Consider the following 20,538-nt stretch of genomic DNA (forward strand, 5'->3'; position numbering starts at 1 on the left):
TATTTTAAGACGTAATTTATTCCTGTGATGCAAAGCTGGACTTTCAGCATCATTATTCCAGTCTTCAGTGTCACATGATCCTTCAGAAATCATTCTAATATGCTGATCAAGAAACATCAATATGCAAAACTGATTTACAGCTTAATATTTTTGTGTTCTTTTATGAATTTCTAAAGAGCAGCATTTATTTGAAATGGAAATCTTTCATATTATAAAATTTGTTTATAGCAATTAAATTACAGTAAGCTCAACATGAAACAAAAGTAGACCCCATTTCGGTAATATTGAAATATTAAGACTGATAGATTGCAAGGCTTCACGTTTGATTTAAAACACTAAACACCTTATTTTCAAGAATTTTAATTAAACTCAATTATAAACTTATTTATCAGTAACAGTATCTAACAATCAAAATTTCTCTAAAATGATCTTTATTTTGGAAAACCAACTTATTTCAGATATTCTTACACATTAAAAGATTAACGTCCAAAAGATTTTATACAAAGAACAGTCAAAAAGGTAAACAGACAAATTCTAAAATATTAAAACATGTACAAGAGCATTCACATGATATAGAGAGCTGGCATAGTCACAAACTCCCCAACCCAGAAAAACAAGTAATAGTATGAGAGTAAACAACAGATCCAGAGGAAGTCGTCATAGTGTAGAACCCAGAAACCTTTTTGACTGCTGGAATATTTAAGGGCCCTTAGACTCGGTGGTGAACTGATAAAACTATACAATTTGTGACGTCAGTGGGTTAACGGGCAGAAGTAGCGGCTGTGGTGGTGCTTTTGCAGGCCATGAGCTTCTCCACCATGTTGCGAGCATAGCGCAAACGACTGGCCAACTCTTTACAGCACCCAAACTCCTCAATTAAGCTCATCTTATAGGTATAGAACTCCCGCTTCTCATTGATGTACGTCACTGCGCCCATCAGGGGACACAAAATAATCTTAGTGTGGTCCTGCAAGGCACAAATAAAATGGTGAGTTCACAGTTTCAGTTTGGATACTTCTGTATTTTGACACCACAAGTACCCAAATGAAGTACTTGACCTATTTTAAACATGGTAGGTTCTCACCTGGAAGAAGTTGATCTGCACGGTTCCGTTGCTCAGGTGTAGCACGATGGCGCTCTTTGTGCGGAACCAGTGGCGGAGATAAGGCAACCGGGTCAGTTCATCCCCATCGCGGGGTGTTATGTTCGCCCCGGCCTTTAGCAAGTGCTCACTCATGTAATTCCTAAAGTACTTGAGGAGTGTAATCTACACCAAAAAAAATAAAAATGATTTCAGCAACCCTGGAACAGAGAATTATGAAAGTCATCCGTTGTATTATTTTCCAGTGCAAACAGACCTTTTTGGAGAGTGCAGGAGGGTAGGAGCGAACACTGAGGTAGGATTCTGCTGTGCTGCGGTCGATGTACTGCAAACTGTCCCCGTCAGCGTACATGATTAAACGCGTGGAATCGTTGAACAGAACGCCTACGCTGTTATCACACAGCTGGTAACCTATGAAGGGGAAAAGTACATTAGCATATGGACAATATTTTTGGAGAGCATGCAAGTAGCTCTCGGCACCCAAAGCTACAAATTAAACTTGTGCACATAATTGGGATTTCATAAGATATCATAACATTTGTGAATGAAGCATCTTTTCCTTCCTGCATGTTCAAGAAATCCTGGGAAACTAGCACAAAATATATGTAATAAAAAAAAAAAAAACTGTGCTGCAACCCTGGAAGATTGTGAAGCTCTTCAAATTACAGCGATGCACCAAAAAACAAACAAAAAACAACCTAATACAGTTCTCAGTAATAAGGATTATTGAAATTTACTCCATTTTCACAATAAAGTTCTTCTGCAATGAGTTACTTCATTTCAACCAAACAAATTTTAAAAAGTGAAGCGAGTTAGCATTGCTTATATGATTGCCTGTTGTAGGTTATTCCCATTATGTTCACAAAACAGACAAGAGTGAAAATGCATCAGTGAAGAAATGCTAATTATACAGTTTGGGGCGGGGGGATATGTTTCCACACTTTTTAGTGAATATTTCCAGTTGCTGAAATTTTAGTACAACATTAATAAATTCCAGTTTGTATACTGGCTTGAGTAAGTAAGTAAGTGTCAGCATGGTGTCTTACCAAGGCCATATTTGTCAGAATAGTCGACCCATTTACTAATCCAGAAAATTGGAATACAAGCAGGGTCCTCGGCTTCCCCTATAAAGGGAAAAAGAAGTCATTGCATTGTGTTTGTCAACAGTTTGAACATGAACCCAAATCATATTTTGTACAAAGTATAGCTTTATAGATTTTTTGCTAATACAGTAGCTCCTACTCTTATTTCCATTCAAAAACAGCAACAGCATGTCGTTACCTTGTCTAATAAAGTCTCTCTCAGATGGCCTGGCCGTGTTGAGGCTGGCCAGCTGCTGCAGCATGTCAGTTAGATGACAGTCAGGTTGTTCAGCTCCATCCCTGTACAGAAAAAAAATGTAGATAAAACCATTAAACACAAATATATTACTATTAAACATAAGGGATGCAAGTCAGTTCACAATTATGTTAAAAAGCATGGTTTTGATACTATTGGCCAAATGCATGTTCAAAACCCAATAGTTTGCTGGTATCTACAACAGATAAAACTGACCTTTGCTGAAGATCTTCCATTTGTGGCTGCTCCATTTTCCCCATTTTCTCAATAGGACTATCGGTCCCTGTACACACAGAAGAAAGATTTACTGGATTGGTGACAGGATTTTCAATGAAGGAGGGGAACACTGAAATCCAAATTACAAGATAGCATTTTAAAAATGGATTTATCTGCACGTACCTTTATTAAGTGATGAGAGGGGTTTGCGAAGGAGGGCGGGATCCAGACTGGAGGGGGCGATGGAGAACCTGGGAGGTACAGTGAGACAGGAAGTGGGCAGCCGCACAGGCGCATAACCGGAGGTGAAAAACTCATCAGCCAGCAGCTCGGACACAGAAGGTCTGAGTGTAGGGTCAGCATGCAGCATCCGACGAATCAGAGCAGCAGCAACTGGATTAATGTGCTAAACAATACAAAAAAAAAAAGCATATTGCAATAAGCCACCAATCTGACAAGTATAACAGGCAAACTCTTGATTCAAAGATACATACTCTAGGAACAGTGTACTCATTCTTCTTGATTCTGATGTAGGTCTCCTTCAGACAGGACGTCTCAAATGGTGGCTTTCCAACAAGCAGTGTATATCTGATGGACATATTACATCTCCATCAGCAATCACACATGCTCAGTTATAAAAATGAATCCTTATGATTCCTAATTAGAGATAGTGTTTTATGAAAATCTACATCAAATGCTTCCATAGTTGTTTAATTTAACATTGGACTTACAGAATGCATCCCAGTGACCATACATCTACTTCAAAGCTGTGGCCTTTCTTGCAGAGCACCTCTGGGGCGATGTAGTTTGGAGTGCCACACAAGGTCTTCTTTCTCTCGCCATCAAACTCAATCTTAGTGGCCAAACCAAAGTCACCTAAAGAGAGAGAAATGGGATATAGTCTTAATTTTGTTTTTTAAAAAGGTCAGGGGTGGGGGGGTGGGGTGGGGTGGGGGAGGCAAGCAACAATAATTTTTCCTTACCGATTTTTACATCCATGTCATCATTGAGGAACAGATTTCCAAGTTTGAGATCACGGTGGATTACCCGGTTGTTGTGCAAGTACTGACAACCCTGAATAGTATGGCGCATGAAGTATCTGGCCTCAGGCTCAGTCACTGCCTTCCTCCGCTTGTGCAATTCAAGGAGAGACTGTAAGGAAAGAAAGAAATGAAGCACCAAAATATAGAGCAGACGGGAACTTCAAACAAACTTTTTTTTTAACTCCACTTCAAATCACAAAAAAAGGACAAAGGAATAAAAGAAGAATTCGCCAAGAACCTTCAGGATAAACAATTTCTTATTTCAGACTTCTGGGGAAAATAAATAAATAAAATCTGGTAGGATTTGATGTTTACATAAGTTTACAGAATCAAAAAATAAATAAAATTATGAATGTTTTATAAATATACATTGAAAATAGAAGTGAAGACAGTATAACATATATTATAGATTTTATTTTTTTCTGACGGAGTTCGTTTTAAACAACTATATCTCCGAGAAACACAAAATCAGCTGACGTCACATCCTCCAGTTTAAAATCCACCAGCGGCGTCAGGGAGAAAGTTGAAGCTGTTTTAGTTTATATAACGTACATTATTAATAAAGAACAAACATTTGCGTTTTGAAAGAACACAGTAAGTACCAGTTACTCTTAACAGAATGTAATTATGTTCATGAGTTCAGTTTGAAGCGCTGTTATATACTATCAGCCATTGACAGGAATACCGACCGTTGACGGTCTGTTTTCAAATCGGTGTCCCAGATCTTACCCGTCTCCGACAGATTTCCAACACCACGTACACGAAGTCATCATCCTCAAAAAAGCCGTGAAATCCCACGACGTGCGGGTTGTCGAGACTCTTGTGAATGGCGATTTCTGTGCTCATTTTCTCTTTCTGGTGCGGCTTGAGTAGCATCGACTTCGGCACCACTTTCCCTGCAAAAACCTCCTTGGTGTCCATATCTGTGATTTCGTAGCATTTCGCAAATCCTCCCTTTCCCAGAAAGCGACCTCGCATGTATCTCTTCGTGGTTCTGGGATCCACCAGAACGTCAGGAATCTCTTTCAGAGGAGCAGATTTGGGGTCGACGTGAGCCGATGGCTTCGCCGACTTTGCGATTCCAGCGCTCATCGTTGCACGCTTTACAAGACGATTTAAGAAGAACAAGGAACCCTAAAGTCCTGAAAAATAAATAACTGAGGCGAAGTTCCTTGCTCCTTGCTTTTTTTATCCCGAAACGCACGCACGCAATTCACCAGTCATCCACATCCGCTGCGAACCACAGAAATTTACATTCAAATAATAACTCCAAGAATTTGAAAACCCACAATATACACGGTGTCTTATCTAAAAGATGTATATTCGCCGCTCTGAAGCACGCATCGGTCGTATTTCGCTGATAAGAATGAAATTAAACGGGCATAAATGATGTGCGTCGGCCCGCTGCTCAGATGGGAATGCAGTGAGTCACTGCTACTTTTTGAATTGTGCTCGATTCGTTATCTCCGCCTCTGATTGGCTGCTGCGATTTAAATTCTGACCAAACACAGCGAAGCATCATGGGACTTGGCGTGCGCGTTCTGAAAAACTTTATTTGCCTGTGCATACAATGTGCATACTATCCATCCTAAATTCTATGTGATATTAGTACATTTCAATAGCCTGCTATTTAGGGCAGATAGGGTGGATAGTACGCACATTGGGACGCAGGGTTTGTGTTCTTTGGATATTTAACATTGGGAAACATTACACAACGTAAAATAGTTTCCGTATGAATTGAATTTTATGATTTATAACACGAATAATACGTTTTATTAAGTCTCTACGGAGTATACATACTATCCAAAGTCCACTAACTTGTAATAATAAAATTATTAATTAAATGTAAATAATTTATATTAAAATTTAAACTACATTTTGTAAAAAATAAAAATTACCTGACGATAAATTGCTATATTTATTTGCTCATGACAAATACAGCTAATCCTTTGGTTTTGTACATTGTTATATTTGTTTAATTATGCCACATGTGCCCTTTTGGGTTTGTATACACATTCATGCAGCATGTGTGCTTAAAGGCTGTTTAGTATCTAACCTCGAAAAGTAAATGATCTTGCTCTAGTTTTTAATCTAGTCAAGTTATCCCACGTGCTTTTAACACTTTGTGTACCTTTGGGCATTTGTGTGTGTGCAAATGGCCAAATGAGGGCATGTTTAGTTTGTGGAGGAGAAAAATATCATGTCGCCTATCATTACACACGTTTTTATGTTTGTACAAGTGTTTGTGTGAGTAGAGGAGAGAAAGCTAGATAAACAAACAGAAAGTTTGCCCTTGTGATACAAAACCAAAACACTGTTACAAGGTCAGTGAGTAGTAACAAACAATGTTATATTATATATTTTTTGACAATTATTAGTGTTTATTTTAGATGATATTCAACTATTTGTCACAGACTTAAAATTAATAGCTTTCTAAATAAATGAATATGAAAAAAAATTAATTATGCAAATGTATGGGATTTTTTCATATAATCAAACCATTAAAGAGAAGACATGACTTAAATTAGCTGTGTAGGTGTTTTTTTTGAGCGTATATCTGCATCTTTGTGAATTCTGTGAAGTGTTTCCTGTAAGGTTGTTTACTGTTTTTCATGCCAGCTTTCTCACTCTCGTGCTCACGACTTTCTCCTGTCTAGTCCATTCACAAATGCACGCATGCACCCACCGTTTCCTAATTAAAACACTACAACTGTCTCTCTAAAAGGTTGTCATGGCAGTTAGATAATTTTAGCTTATATAAAAAGGTGGGTTGCATGGTTGCAGTGAGAAAGGAAGTATTTAATGTTTGCATAAAACATGTCAGCCTCCTTGAAAGCTGAATAAATTATGCATAGGCTATATTAAACAGTTCCAAAATACATCAACCTATGCATATTAGTGATATGGTCAGCAACTGCTGGGACTAACATTATATGACTGGCATGCATATTTAGTGATAGATCAAATGTTTATACCATTAATTTTTACATTTGTGTTTCATTTTGCTACCATTGGTTTTTACTTGTTTATACAAGATGTGGCTGTAGAGCTGATAAAAATATCATTTTTGCTTGTATATGTACATAGCTATTCTTTTGTCCACTGAACTGTTTATAATTAAATATAATAATAAAATAATATATTTTAGGAGGTGATGAAGCAAGGAGAGCAGCAATGCATTCAGATGGAAGATGTGGTTTTTATTCATAATCTGCTTTGAAAATTTCTGGAACTGGTGTTGATTCCAAATAAGCATCAATAAAAAGTTGATTTACCACAAACTAACTATGTTTTAATGAATTCTATGGTCAGACTCACACAATTGGCCACTATAATGCATAGATTCACATCTATTTCACATTTCAGTTTTTGAAGCATTGAAGGAATAGTTCACACAGATGAGTTTGTTTTTGGAGAAATTTTGCATTAGCCTACATCACCTGCTCACCAATGGATTCTCTGCAATGAATGGGTGCCGTCAGAATGAGAGTCCGAACAACTAATAAAAACATCACAGTAATCCACACAATTGGTAGTCCATTAATTAACGTCTTGTGAAATTAAAAGTTGTTTGTTTGTAATAAAAGTTTATCTGTTTTTTTTTTAAATGGTTACTTCTGGCTAAAATATAAACTCTCTATACATAATATTGCTTTTGTGAAAAAGTCTCGTCTGAATCAGGAGAGAAATATCCAAGTGAAAACTAACTAGTCAGTAGATGATGTGCATTATTATAAATTATGGACTCATGTTTTGGCCAGAAGCAACGACTTCAGGTTAAGAACTTGATAGATTTGTTTTATATTACCAAGCAGCTCTTCACTTCACAATATGTTAACTGATGGACTGGAGTTGTGTGGATTACTTGTGGATTATTGTGATGTTTTAATCAGCTGTTTAGACTCATTCTAACGGCACCCATTCACTGCAGAGGATCCATTGATCCAAGTGATGTAATGCTAAATTTCTCCAAATCTGTTCTGATGAAGAAACAAACTCATGTACATCTTGGATGGCCTAGGGGTTTGTCGCAAATCTTAATTTGTGAACCATTCCTTTAAGGACATATTATTTGCAGACTATGTTATTGATTACAATAGCAAAGAAACGGTGTGACATGGTGTTGAGTCATGCACAGACTGATATACTAAAGGCCATCTGGAAGGTGCAGAGCTGACTTGAGAAAAGGTCAGGTCATTCAGCATATGTAGCAAAACCCTTAACTTGACCTGTATCTTATATGCAAAGTGATATTTTCTGTGTGTTGGATCAGAGCAGCAGGATATAGCCAAAAAAGCTTAAGACAGTCCGTCATTGATCTGATCGCAAGAACAAATAATGTCATCAAATTCCTGAATTATTACTCTCTTTCATTCAAAGCCATGCTTGGTTAAACTAAGAAAACATGTCTGTTGTATTCTGTAGGCTACTTTAGCCCAAGTAGGTCACATTTGATATAACCTATTATGGAACAAGGTAAAGAATATGCACAGAGAACATATTGATTAGAACACAATTTGCATTTATTCACTCATAAAAGAACTTTGGCTCTCATTTAGACAGATCAGACATATGCATAAAACCCTTACATGATTATGATAAAGCATCAGACACATTCTTGTGACTCAAAATGTCCAACATTTATGTGGAGTCTATTGATCCAGACCACTTAAGCATCAGTATGATGCACAACTATAATATCACGTGAATGTCCATTAAGACAAGATACAGCTGTTGTTCTTCTTCAATGGAGGCTTTTTCCGCGTTCCTGTAAGTTCTCTGCTCGTTGTCTGCGTCCGTCTGCGCAGTGCTGGGCTCACGCGGCTCGGTAACTTCATCTGTTGAAGCAAGTCCCGAAACACACCTGCGACGTTCTCGCCGGTGCGTGCGGACGTCTCCACAAACCCCGCGCCCCAGTCCTCCTCCACCGCGCGCATCACCTCAGCAGTGGCCTGGCGACTCCGGCTGCCCAGGTCCGCTTTGTTCTCTATCACCGTGATTTCAGTGAACTTCTCTCCCTTCAACTCCAGAATCTCCTCACGGAGTCTCTGCACCTCCTCCAGGGAGTCTGGCTCGTCTGCGGCGTACACAAGCGCAAACGCGTCCCCGGTTCGGATGCACAAAGCGCGCATCGCTGGGAACGAATAACTACCGCTCGTGTCCAAGATCTCAATGCGCACCCTCGCGCCGTCTATGTCGTACTCGAGAGCATGAAGCTCCTCCACCGTGCGCGTGTATTTGGAGTCGAAGCGATCTTGCAAGAAACGGGTGATCAGGGCAGTTTTTCCAACCCCGGCGGCGCCCAAAAACACAAAGCGCACCGTCCGATGCTCCCGCACCAACAAAGACATATTGCTTCAGTTGTTAATTTTATAAATTATAGTGTGCAGAAGAGATTCAATAAGACTTACAAATCTAATACTTTTAATGTCCTTATGCCATCGAGACGCGGTACAGAAGTGTTGAGATGAGGCAAGGATGCTGCCCTTATATTACCTGCATGCGTCCTACGTACTACTAGTTGTAGCCAATGGAAACACAAATGACGCGACGCGTTGGTTTCTGTGTTGTAGAGTTTGACGATTTGAAAAACATTGTAGGAATTATTCAGTGAGTTCAGCTGGGGTTTGTAGGAAAATTTCAGGGCGCAAACTGTTGAGGTTAATTAATCTCGCGCAAAAGCTGTTTGGTGTCTTAAACACCAATGATCAAATGTGAAAACCTTTAGTTAAAAAAAAAAAAAAAAAAAACTTGGTTTTTGTGATATGCAAATATATTATAAAGTGATAACTAATGACAGTGTTTTATAAATGTAACAGAAAATGCCCGAGCAGAATAAAATTAACCACGGTTTAATAAAACCAAAAAACGGTTAAACCATGGTACCACAAATCTTGCTACGCTAACCATAGTTTAACCATGGTAGGCTATTTGTAGTAAAACTGTGGTTATACAAAGGGTAATCAATGCACCAAAAAAACATGTTTACTACACTTTTACTATAATAAATCCATGGTTCATTTTCATAAGGGTTGCTCCTCATAATAACATGACTTCTGTTTGCATGACTTTATTTATCACCGCGAGAAATGAATAGGCCTAACCTAATATTTATGGTTGCTGAAACATTAAAAATATATAAATAAATAATGGGCAAATTTGGTTTATTTATTAAATGCATTTTTTTTATAACATATATTTGTGGATCATATTGTATTGTGAATTTGCTAAATCTTTGTAAATCTCTTTATATTTATTTATAATTGTATAATCTATTTATTCAAAAATACAAAACAGTGTGAGACCCCTCCAAAGTCCCCATAATTGTCCCGACAAACAGCTTCATCTCACAACAGTGAATGTTAATGTTTGAAAAGTGTGTATACTTTGTTGTTTCACATACTATTTTTTATTTTTTAAACAGACAGTTTTGATTTTACAAATAATGTGCTATTCTACTCCAAACAGGATTCTGACTTGAGAAAGCCTGACTTCTTGTCGGTGTGGTTTGGCAAATTATAGAAAAGTTTTTTTACTCTGCCCTGGATAAGTAAGCTTATCTACTATCAGCAGGCTTTATTATTTAACTAATGTGTGAACAAGCCTATATTATTTGATGTCTAATATTTAATCATCTTTATCTTTATGCATGGCTGACCTTTCAAAGACTTTCATAAGACTCCAGCAAAGTACCAGTTTAATTAGCTTAATTAGTCATCATGTTTCATCATTCTGTTGAAAGCTTACTGAAATAAAATACGTAAACTGTTCAAAGGAGCATTATATGCTTGTTTAAGCAAGGCTGTAATTGTCATTAAGCAAAGTCAGAAACCCCATCCTGAGGTGAGGTATTTCAAATCTATGTTTCATGAGCTCATCACGTCAGAGATGATTTTCCATATATTGCATATTAAAATCATGGTGTCAGACGGTAGGCATGGCAATACACACGGTCACCTCACAGCACTGATATTTTCCACACAAACACTGTGTTTACGCAAGTCTGAAGGCTAAATGCAGTCAATGTGACTTTATCTGTCTATTTCCCTATTAATCTGTTGCTGCTGTCCATCAAACCGGGACTAACATGAAACGGTGATTAATTTGGCCTTCAGTTCTGCCTTTTCTGCACATTGCTGTCTAGTTTATTATATTTAATGCAGTATATGAGTATATTTATATTAGTAGGCCTATATTTAGTATGCTTGTATTTATTAAAGCAACTTTAAGATAAGGCTGTTTGTGCTGTTGCAGTGTAAGTCCCAGGTGCATATGACTCACATTTTGACAGGAAATGACCTTTTCTGTGTAAATCTCAAAGATTAACATTTTAGGGAGACGTCCTCTTCACACCACATGAAGACACATCATAAGATCAGTATATCGCCTCTAAGGAACCATGAGACCCATTGTCCTTAAATGGACCCTTACTGTCCTGTCTAACACAAATACTACATAAAAACTATTGCAAATCATGCAGGTTTTTAAGATAAGGAGGTTGCACCAGTGTCTTTACAATACGGATGAGAACCACTCACATTTTCTTCAGAAATAGTAAAAATCATTCATTCTAGTGCCTTCCCTTTCAAAGTTTTAAAGGAATATTTCTCCGAACAATGAAAATACTTTAAATTTACTCAGTATCAGGTAATTAGGTAATGTAGATGAGTTTGTTATTTCTGCTGTGATATTTTTATCAGCTGGGTTCTCATTCACTGCAGACGATCCACTGGTTCCTCCAAGGAAGAAACAAACTGCAGTTGTGTGTGTGTGTGTGTGTGTGTGTGCACTGCAAAAAAAAAGAAAAAAGAAAAAAAAAGGATTTTCTTACTTAGATGTTTTGTCTTGTTTCCAGCCAAAATATCTAAAGATTCTTAAATCAAGAAGGATTTTCTAGACAAGTAAAAATTATTGGCTTTTTTTCAGAAAAGACATGTCAAAATTAAGTGAGTTTTTGCTTGAAACAAGTAAAATAATCTACCAATGGGGTAAGCAAAATAATCTTGTTTTCTGTTTGAAATAATATTATTTTGCTTACCCCATTGGCAGATTATTTTGCTTGTTCTAAGCAAAAACTCGCTTAATTTTTCTGAAAACAAGACAATTTTTACTTGTCTAGAAAATCCTTCTTGATTTAAGAATTTTCAGATATTTTGTCTGAAAACAAAACAAAAAAAGTCTAAGTAGGAAAAGCATTTTTTTGCAGCATGAACTACTCCTTTAATCTGATGTATTGATTAATTTAAGGAAATGAATAATTTAAGTTACTCACTTAAGTACTGACAATTGTCATGAGCAGATTATTCGATCAAATCTATTATTTGCCACTAATAACACTTTTAGGCTAATAAATTACACGTGATCTATATGTATTTACAATTCTGAGGCACCATTCCCTTTAATGCAAACAGACTACTTGCAAAGCTAATATTTAATATACAACACTGCTTTTAAGCTTACAGCTGCGAGACAGGGAAAACAGTAGTTGAATCCGAGCACATGAGCCCCAAATCTGCAGCTCATTCACTAAATACTGAGAACAAGAAGAAAAAAAACAGACATTACTAAAGAGTTCCGATGAGACGGATAATGCACACGTTTGTCTAAATCTCAATCCTGCTCTTCAGGAGGTCCTTTAATCTTATTATATAATAGGTTATATGTCTATTGTTAAAATAAAGGACGATTTTATTATCCAGTAGCAAAATCGAGTAACACTAACCTGAAGGTCAGAGAATGTGATCTGTTATCGATTAGTTTTGTCTGCAGTCAGAACTCGCGGGACAGTTGAGTGTGGCAAAATATTCCGCAAGACTCCTCAGGTTAGAAACAAAAGTCAACTTTTGAGCGTAAACTTCTCTCCTGGGTATGTAAATCAATGTTAATTTCACTGAAGCTCATTGTTTGACCAGCCAGATCTGTGTCTATCTATCAGTCAGATGATGAAAATACAGTTGGTTGTGATTCTCGTAATGTTTTCATATGTCAAATGTATACTTTGACTCTCTAGAAATAACATATGAACATATTAGTTTACAGGATGTCAGAGGAGATTCTCCCTAACGAAGATAAAGAGACAGTAAGTTCATGTGTTTATATATTTGTGGAAGCACCATTTGACAAAAGTTGATTAGAACTAATAACTGGTTATTATTGTTAGCTTGTTTTGGACATTGTTTGAAATACCTTGTAGTGCTATGTAAATACTGTACGTTATGACATACATGGTGTAGTGCCATGTAGCATCTGATATCCTCACTGTACTACCAATCGTACTTTTTATATACTATTATTTGTATAATTAGTATGTATTAATGTTTTCACGACAGACATAAAACTATTATTTCATTTGTCATTTATTGAATGTTTTAGCTGAGAAGACGATTGGAGCAGCTGAAGCGAGAGTATGAGAAGACCGCCCAGAGACTGCAGGTGGGCATGCAAGAATTTCTCTTCAAACTGATGTTAACACTGTTAGACTGAATTGATTTCTGCAGTATAACAGCGCTTGATATAATTGAACCTGTTAATGTATATGTGTGTGTTTTTCGTTTAGAGAGCAGAGCGTCATGATGCCATTCTCAGACTTACACAGAATGACTCTCCACACACATCTGAGCCATCTTCTGTGACTCCCTCCATGCCGACATCAGAATATTCACAAACCAGTAAGGCTAACTTCAGTGTAAAAACATGAATAGAGACAAACATAACTGATAATATTATGATTTATCGCTGTACGTACTGTATGTGTCAATATTCATAGCCTCAGTGGTTTGAGATACCAGTGATGACCACATTTACCATTCATTTTAATGTAAATGTTGAAGAGAGTAAAAAAAAGAAATTGTTACACTTTTTTTAAACTTAAACTTGGTTTTCTTTTTGCTGTCTCAGGCCTATTTGCAGAAAGAAACGGCTCTGGTTTTTCCGCTGTACCAAAAATCCCTGCCATCCAATCTGATTTTGTCGAGATTATGTCCACACCGCCTTTGTATTCCCCAGTATGCAGACGAAGCCCCGCCCACCGCCTGCGTTCTAAGCGTAGTCGACTGCGTCTACGGAACAAAGAGCGAGAATCAGACACTGACATCAGCCAAGAAAAAGAACGAGATGGAAGTGGAGACAGTATTTGTGAAAAGGTGGATACTGAAATAAAAGAGGGTAGTGAATGTACCGATAACAAGAACAGTCTGAAAGGAGTGAGAAAATATGGTAAGATGGAAGACAAAGACTATGAAAAGAAAAAAAACAGAGAAATTGTGAAGATGTCAGCTGAGAGGGAGAAGAACCAGGACAGGCCAATAGGCATAAAAGTTGGTAAAATTGCTAAGCCATCACAAGAACTGGAGAATGATGGGAAAAGAGTGGGGCATTGTGAATTAAACTGTTCTATGAGCCAATCAGATAACAAACTGCCAGTAGATTCAAGTGAAGAAAATCAGATTGTTCACTATAGCCAGAAAAAGGAGCAAAAATCACACTCAGGTTCAGATGTGTCTATCCAAACCTCATCTTTCCCTCAGTCATCTGAGGGAGTACAGATCACTGACAAATCACAAGAGATGCTTGAACAAACTAGCCAGTTGCTCAAAGACTCAAATAAAGGTTATGATGACAGGATAATCACTAATCCATCTGGCGTTCTGGACTCTTGCACGCTGGTTGAGGGTTTACCGTTTCCTGTGGAGTATTATATTCGGACGACAAGGCGCATGGCTGCATCTCGCAGCTCTATCGATCTAGATGCTGTCATTTACAGCCAGCTCACTGGGGGGCGGGGCAGACGCAGGCTCAGCCAATCGCAAACGAGTGGAAGAGGTCACATGACCCCAGAGCATTCAGTCTGCAGGTCCACCGACCAGACCAGACGCGGAGGAAAAGGTCAGAGAGGAAGAAGAGGCCGTCCAAGAAGCACCGCTTCATGTGCCAAAGCTGATCCTGATTGTACAATATCACATCCCCCAAGTGATTCTCAAGCAGTTTCAGAATCTCCTACAGAATCAAAGTCCACGTCTCACACTGAATCACCCAGCCAATCAGTACTGGTCCTTGAAACGCTAGAGGCAGAGTCTCAGGAAGTCCATTCTCCCGGGCCCACAGTGAATTTAAAGCCAAGTCCAGTGCAAGGAGTTACTCAAGATTTTAAGCATCTTCCAGATTCTCAGCTTTGCTTTGATTCCCAACTCCTCTCGGATTCAAATTTGTACCCTATTTTCAGAACAAAACATGGCCAAACTGGAAAAGCATCTCAGACAGGTACAAATAAAGATGATGCGATTTTTATATTCTTTTCTTTCTGTGTCTTGTAGAATGTATTTTTAAATTATTCTGAATCACAAATAATTATGACACTAGCAATGCCACGGTCATTGGTTCAATTCCCAGGGAATGCATGAACATAATGATAATAAATATACATTGAATGCAATGGAAGTCACTTTGGATTAAAGCATCTGCCAAATGCATGAATGTAAATGAGAGCTGTTGTACTTTTTGTATCTATCATATTACAAGTAATACATGTTTGTGAATGTGTTTTGTGTTTTAGATCAATCACCTCTTCTGCCATCATTAGCTTCACTCATTCACACTCTTCAAGAAAAGGATAAGGAAACTGGACTGCTGGTGGCTGTTGATTTCCAGGATTTCCACCTGCCTGATGAGGATTTTGGACAACTAAAGTTAGAAAGATTGCGCTTGTCCACTTCAGTCGTAGAGCCCTTCATACAGCGTCCCCTCGTGTACAATACACGGCAGAGCAGCAGGCGCCAGAGAACAAGCGGGAGAAAGAGTAATTGTGAAGCACGTTACTCAGTGGGTGAACTATTTACTCCAGAACCCCTACCTACCTCTTCTCTTGAGGATAGTTTACCTCTTTGTCAGTCAGACCCTGCTGACCAGTCACAGACAGAGATAGAAAAGGACCTCAACACTGTAAATGAAATAAAGACTTTCTCCTCAGATGTGATGGAGAGTAGACAGATTATCAAACCTGAACCAGACGGAAGCATAAACAATGAGAGAAAAGTTGAGGTCCCACTTAAATCCTCAGAAACTGAAAACATTAACGAGATTCAGTCGCAAACAAAGATGCAAAAACAATCTCACATGCTCCCAGAGAACAACTCGCCTTGCCCTGTGATACTAAGTTTGAGCCCATCTCTGACGTCACATACACAGAAAGGTCAGGATCCTGTCCTACCATCTTTGGGAATGTCCCCTCACTTTTTGACTCCAGGTTCGCCATTAGACCTCCGGTCACCACTGTTTTCTCCCTCTGGTGTCCTTAGGTCTCCCTCTTCAATTACACTTATGGGATTTGTGTCTCCAGAATCAGTCTCAGTTAAAACAGAGGACAAAAATCATATCTCTGTAAAAACTGGAGATCAGGGAGGTTCTGAAACACAAAATCAAACTCAAATTAGTCAAGAAACAATGGCAGAAGTTCAAAATACTGTGAAACCACGTATGCCATCCCAGAACAACACTCCACCGGGATATGAAAAATTAAATGGCCCAGAAACGAAATCATCATGCATCTCAGAAAATGAACAGAAACATGAATGCAGTCTTGATACGGAAAGCAATCTTGAATGTGGAAATAAGATCAGTTGCACGGCAGAAAATGAAGTTCAACTCCACAATATTCCTGAATTACTCTTTGAGTCTGAAATCCAAACCAAGAACAGTTCTGAAATAGATGTTAAAACCTATAAAGGCTCTGAGCTCGGGTCTGAAACCCAAAGTATGGGGTTAAACCCAAATTTGAAACTCTTTCATTGTGGTAGTAAATCTGGTGTTGTAGGTCAGACTCCTGTTGAGACAACCTCTTTGGACACTTCCACCTATCAGAGAACAGAAAGAAGGACTGGTTTTGACAATAAGAGTACACAGTCAGAGGAACGTAACACTGTTCCATCCAACAACCGGACATTATTGCATGAGGAATCCCTAACTGGCACTTCATTCACTGATGAAGTTCATTGTTCTGGAGTCCTGCAGGAGATGCACACTTTTAAGGTATCTATAAACCAAAAGAAATAATTTTTTGATATGCAATGCAGTGATATGTGCTAAATTGTCCTAAGGTCTAATTACCTGCATATGTCTGTGTGTGATGATTGTCTTTGTACTCAGGCACTGGAGGGTGGATGTGTGTTGGATTTGTGTTTGGTGCGATGGCCATCGGAGGACTGGTGCATATGTGTGGCAGGAGAATGGAGCGTTTGCCTTTGGGCTCAGATGAAGGGAGTTCAGTCGTGGAGTCTTTTACACACCTGGACATTTGCACAGGTAAACCAATTTGCTCCAGCACTTCAGCATAAATTAAAACAATTGCAAGCTGGCAATTCTTTGAATTTATGTGGTAGTTTAAAAGGTTAGTTCACCCAAAAATAACAATTCTGTCATCATTTATTCATTTTCATGTTGTTCCAAACCTTTAAGACTTCAAGACAAGAATTGAGCTATATCTAAAAATTATATATAAGATATATATAAAATATGTCCCTCTTATTTGACTTCTGTGTTTGTATCTGTAGTCCGTCATGTCTTTGCAAGGGATACCAGACTCTTCGGGACTGCTTTGTGTCACTCTGGGTCACTTGGAAATCACAGAAGCAAGGTAATAAAAATGGTATAATACAAAACAGCAAAATTACTATTGGGTAAACTAAAATTATGCTATTTTTGATTCCCTTTACCACAATTTTATTTTATTTTTTCTTTCAAATTAATCCCATTCTGAACTCAAACCCTAGGGGTGAACTGCGCTCAGGCATCTTCAAGATGGTTTTTGTGTTGTAGAACTCAATAAACGCCAGTCTATTTCCCTGTGTTCTTGAGTGCAGGATGCTTTGCTGTCCAAGTATGGATGGGCCGTTCTCTCAGTACGCAGTGTGCAAGGACACGTTACAAGCAGTGTTGGGTGTGTCTAATTGTCGGCTTGTGTGTTGCTCCACCCCTGGAGATCAACAAAGAGTCAGTGTGTTAACAGTGACTCAAGAGGGAAGGTAATAAACCATCATGTGCATGTTAAACACCTGTGTCCAACACCTATCGTTCTCTTGAAATATTTAAACAAAACTATTTATTATTTAATTGCTTCATTCAGGGTAATGAACACTCTTCCCCTGGCCTCTGCTAAGCAGAACATTCGGACCCTTGCAGCTGTCGAGGGTGAAAAAGATGCTCTGATTGGTTGGACAGAATGTAAATCTCTCCTTATATGGTAAAGAATTTGGCGATATTGAGTCTTAAACATCTTTGCATGTCTTTTTTTATTTTTTTTTTATTTTTCAATTGTATCCATCCTGTACATAGAGAGGATTACAATGATACAGTACATTCTGTTACTATATTGATGCACACTGCAGAAATGTTTATTATAAACTGCAGTATTTTTATTATTAATAAAGGAATACTTCACACATAAATGTACTCAGGCCATCCAAGATATAGATGAGTTTGTTTCTTCACGTGGGAAAATGTAGCGTTACATGAACTCTTCCTGTGCTTAATCTGTGCATATTTCTTTCCTGATTCAGATGAGACAACTTTTTCTCTAGAGAACGATAATGGATAGAGGACTCATATTTTAGCCAAAAGTAACCGTATAAAGTTAAAAACATCTAAATGGATTTGTTTAATACAAACACGCAACTTTTCGCTGACATTAAGTAAGCCATGTGGATTACTTGTGGATTATTGTGATGTTTTTATCAGCTGTTTGGACTCTCATTAACAGTACCCATTCACTGCAGAGGATCCATTGTTGAACAAATGATGTAATGCTAAATTTCTCCAAATCTGTCCCAATGAAGAAACAAACTCATTTACATCTGGATGGCCCAAATACATTTTCAGCAGAGTTTCATTTTTGGCTGAACCATTCTTTTAATTTTTGATAAAATGACTGGGATTTTCTGATGCTGTGCTAAAAGGTAGGTAGAATTTGGAGTCAGTTTTGTACATGTTGTCAGTAAATTATTTTTACTACTGTGTATATCTTGTTTTGCTTGTATTTTAATTTTTATAATTGATAATCGCTTTGGTCACACTTCCAAATTTCAGGAACATGAAAACAGGCCAGCAGCTGCAGACTATATACCTGGAAAAGACTTTAACCATGACAAACTGCATGAAGGGATATTCTTACAGAGTAAGTGAGTGTATTATTGTGTGAGTGAGTGTGTGTTAAAAGAATGAGTATGTGCCAGTGATAAACTTGCGCTTTCTTTCCTGCAGGGTGTGCTGTGTGTGTTGCTTCAGAATGCAGGAAATGTGTGTGATGATGAGAGTAACGCATCTCTTTTTACTCTGATTGCCACGAATCCTCTCACTGGCAAACATATCACACTGACCTCTATCAACTGTCCTGATCAACACAAACAGCAGTAAGATTAGAAGTGTTGAATGTTCTAATATAAGAACACATAATGTTAACAGTAAAGTCAAATTAATAAATGCTTGTCTCTTGCTCTAGGTTAATAGATGGTGATATCTTGGGCTCTGGGCTTGTTGGTGTTTTCCAGTCTGGTTATCTTGCTGTTTGGGATCTCAGAGGAAGCGTGGCTAAAGTTGTTGGTGTGCTGGATGAGTTGTGTCGACTAGCTCGCTGGGCAGGGCCAGACACGCTGCTGACTGGATATCTGAATGGGGATGTTAGTGTGTTTCATTATAAATCTACATAAACACATCTCTGTTCAGCAAAATGTGTGCCAAATGACTTGTATTACTTGTTAATAAAACAAAAATATGTTGATTAGTGCCATTGTTAAAAAATGAAAAATGTTACATTATTACACAAGCTATTTGTTGATTACAGTTTATAAAAGCAAAACCAGAGAAATATTTGTACTGTTTGGATGTGATACTGTATATAAAATATATTTTACAAAATAAAACATAATTTACTTAAACACTTTTAATGCCTTTAATATTGAGGTTCAAGTTTTTAGCTGAGAAAATGTCAAATCGTATAATTTTTATTGTCCCCAGCTAATTTGTGACACTGGACCACAAAACCAGTCATATGTAGCACGGGTATATTTGTAGCAATAGCCAAAAATACATTGTGTGGGTCAAAATGATCCATTTTTATTTTATGCCAAAAATCATTAGGATATTAAGTAAAGATCATGTTCCATTAAGATATTTTGTAAAGTTCCTACCTGAAATGTCAAAAATTAGGTTTTGATATTAGTAATATGCATTGCAGGGTTCGCAAAATCGCTAGCCCGACGTCCCGGGGCTATTGTGTTTTCCAGTCGGGCTACCAAAATGTATCACTGCCTGCCGACGGGCTCCTTAAATACAGATCTCCCACGGGTCCTTAAAAACTCTGAAAGTGAGTTGTATCAAAATTACGGCCATAAAAAGTTTTAAATAAGTTAAATGGTAAAAGAAATGTCTTAATTATAATTTCAAGAGGTCTTACAGTTGGGGACGGAAAGACATGAGTCGCGATACAGCAGGATTAAACTTCAAAAGGCAACGATGTCATTGAATAAATAATGAGCTCTGCACATTTCAAGTCAAAAACGTGGCGCGGATGTCTTTATGTGAATGTATCTGAAGGGAACCGACTGTCCTCAGAAACGTGTCGTTGGCATTTTAATTTCATTTTACCTATAATTCCTGATAAAGCAGTGTTTATGAGCGCAGAGCTGCTTTGTGTACAGCGTTTCCGGGGAAACCGCAGTATTTCAGCGCTCCTAAAGCGCCACCTCGTGGCAGAGAATGAATCTGCATTTCCAATAAGTCTTTCTTGCTGTTTATGGTCAGATCAATGCAAATATCAACTTTTTACGCAGCAAACACATAGTTGTAAATGAG

The 20,538-nt window shown here is 37.9% G+C and overlaps 3 protein-coding genes across 6 annotated transcripts; 1 reads left to right on the forward strand and 2 right to left on the reverse strand.

The window, feature by feature from the left end:
* Positions 1–193: 193 nt before the first annotated feature.
* plk1 (polo-like kinase 1 (Drosophila)) lies at positions 194–5,159 on the reverse strand. Its single transcript, XM_058772050.1, has 11 exons — positions 4,429–5,159; positions 3,640–3,808; positions 3,388–3,532; positions 3,151–3,244; positions 2,840–3,062; positions 2,657–2,723; positions 2,384–2,484; positions 2,149–2,226; positions 1,359–1,513; positions 1,085–1,267; positions 194–967 (listed from the first exon to the last, which is right to left on the reverse strand). The coding sequence occupies exons 1-11, from the start codon at positions 4,789–4,791 to the stop codon at positions 761–763; spliced, it is 1,785 nt and encodes a 594-aa protein (XP_058628033.1). The 5' UTR covers positions 4,792–5,159; the 3' UTR covers positions 194–760.
* Positions 4,212–19,604, forward strand: palb2 (partner and localizer of BRCA2). Of its 4 annotated transcripts, none has more exons than XM_058772049.1 (13): positions 4,212–4,293; positions 12,732–12,778; positions 13,072–13,131; positions 13,256–13,367; positions 13,597–14,958; positions 15,251–16,722; positions 16,840–16,995; positions 17,244–17,326; positions 17,553–17,714; positions 17,816–17,932; positions 18,775–18,862; positions 18,949–19,097; positions 19,187–19,604. In XM_058772049.1, exons 2-13 carry the CDS (start codon positions 12,740–12,742, stop codon positions 19,392–19,394), a joined length of 4,008 nt encoding a protein of 1,335 aa, XP_058628032.1. In that variant the 5' UTR covers positions 4,212–4,293; positions 12,732–12,739; the 3' UTR covers positions 19,395–19,604. The 4 variants fall into 4 exon arrangements, 3 of the variants coding, with proteins under 3 accessions (XP_058628032.1, XP_058628031.1, XP_058628027.1); XM_058772048.1 differs by lacking the exon at positions 4,212–4,293 and adding an exon at positions 12,443–12,521; XM_058772044.1 differs by lacking the exon at positions 4,212–4,293 and adding an exon at positions 12,452–12,565 and having other exon boundaries at positions 19,187–19,603.
* rasd3 (RASD family member 3) lies at positions 8,211–9,185 on the reverse strand. Its single transcript, XM_058772051.1, has one exon. The coding sequence runs from the start codon at positions 9,048–9,050 to the stop codon at positions 8,415–8,417; it is 636 nt and encodes a 211-aa protein (XP_058628034.1). The 5' UTR covers positions 9,051–9,185; the 3' UTR covers positions 8,211–8,414.
* Positions 19,605–20,538: the final 934 nt, after the last annotated feature.

Source organism: Onychostoma macrolepis, chromosome 01, assembly GCF_012432095.1.
Source record: "Onychostoma macrolepis isolate SWU-2019 chromosome 01, ASM1243209v1, whole genome shotgun sequence".
Taxonomy (NCBI): Eukaryota; Metazoa; Chordata; class Actinopteri; order Cypriniformes; family Cyprinidae; genus Onychostoma; species Onychostoma macrolepis.

Excerpts from the sequence above, each read along its gene's own strand:
- plk1 (XM_058772050.1), bottom strand. The coding sequence starts at position 4,791 with ATGAGCGCTGGAATCGCAAAGTCGGCGAAGCCATCGGCTCACGTCGAC. Across the intron at positions 1,514-2,148 it reads TTCTGACAAATATGGCCTTG|GTTACCAGCTGTGTGATAAC; the intron begins GTAAGACACCAT and ends TCCCCTTCATAG. Across the intron at positions 968-1,084 it reads TGCAGATCAACTTCTTCCAG|GACCACACTAAGATTATTTT; the intron begins GTGAGAACCTAC and ends TGTGCCTTGCAG.
- rasd3 (XM_058772051.1), bottom strand. The coding sequence starts at position 9,050 with ATGTCTTTGTTGGTGCGGGAGCATCGGACGGTGCGCTTTGTGTTTTTG.
- palb2 (XM_058772049.1), top strand. The coding sequence starts at position 12,740 with ATGTCAGAGGAGATTCTCCCTAACGAAGATAAAGAGACA. Across the intron at positions 13,368-13,596 it reads ATCAGAATATTCACAAACCA|GCCTATTTGCAGAAAGAAAC; the intron begins GTAAGGCTAACT and ends TTGCTGTCTCAG. Across the intron at positions 14,959-15,250 it reads TGGAAAAGCATCTCAGACAG|ATCAATCACCTCTTCTGCCA; the intron begins GTACAAATAAAG and ends TTTGTGTTTTAG.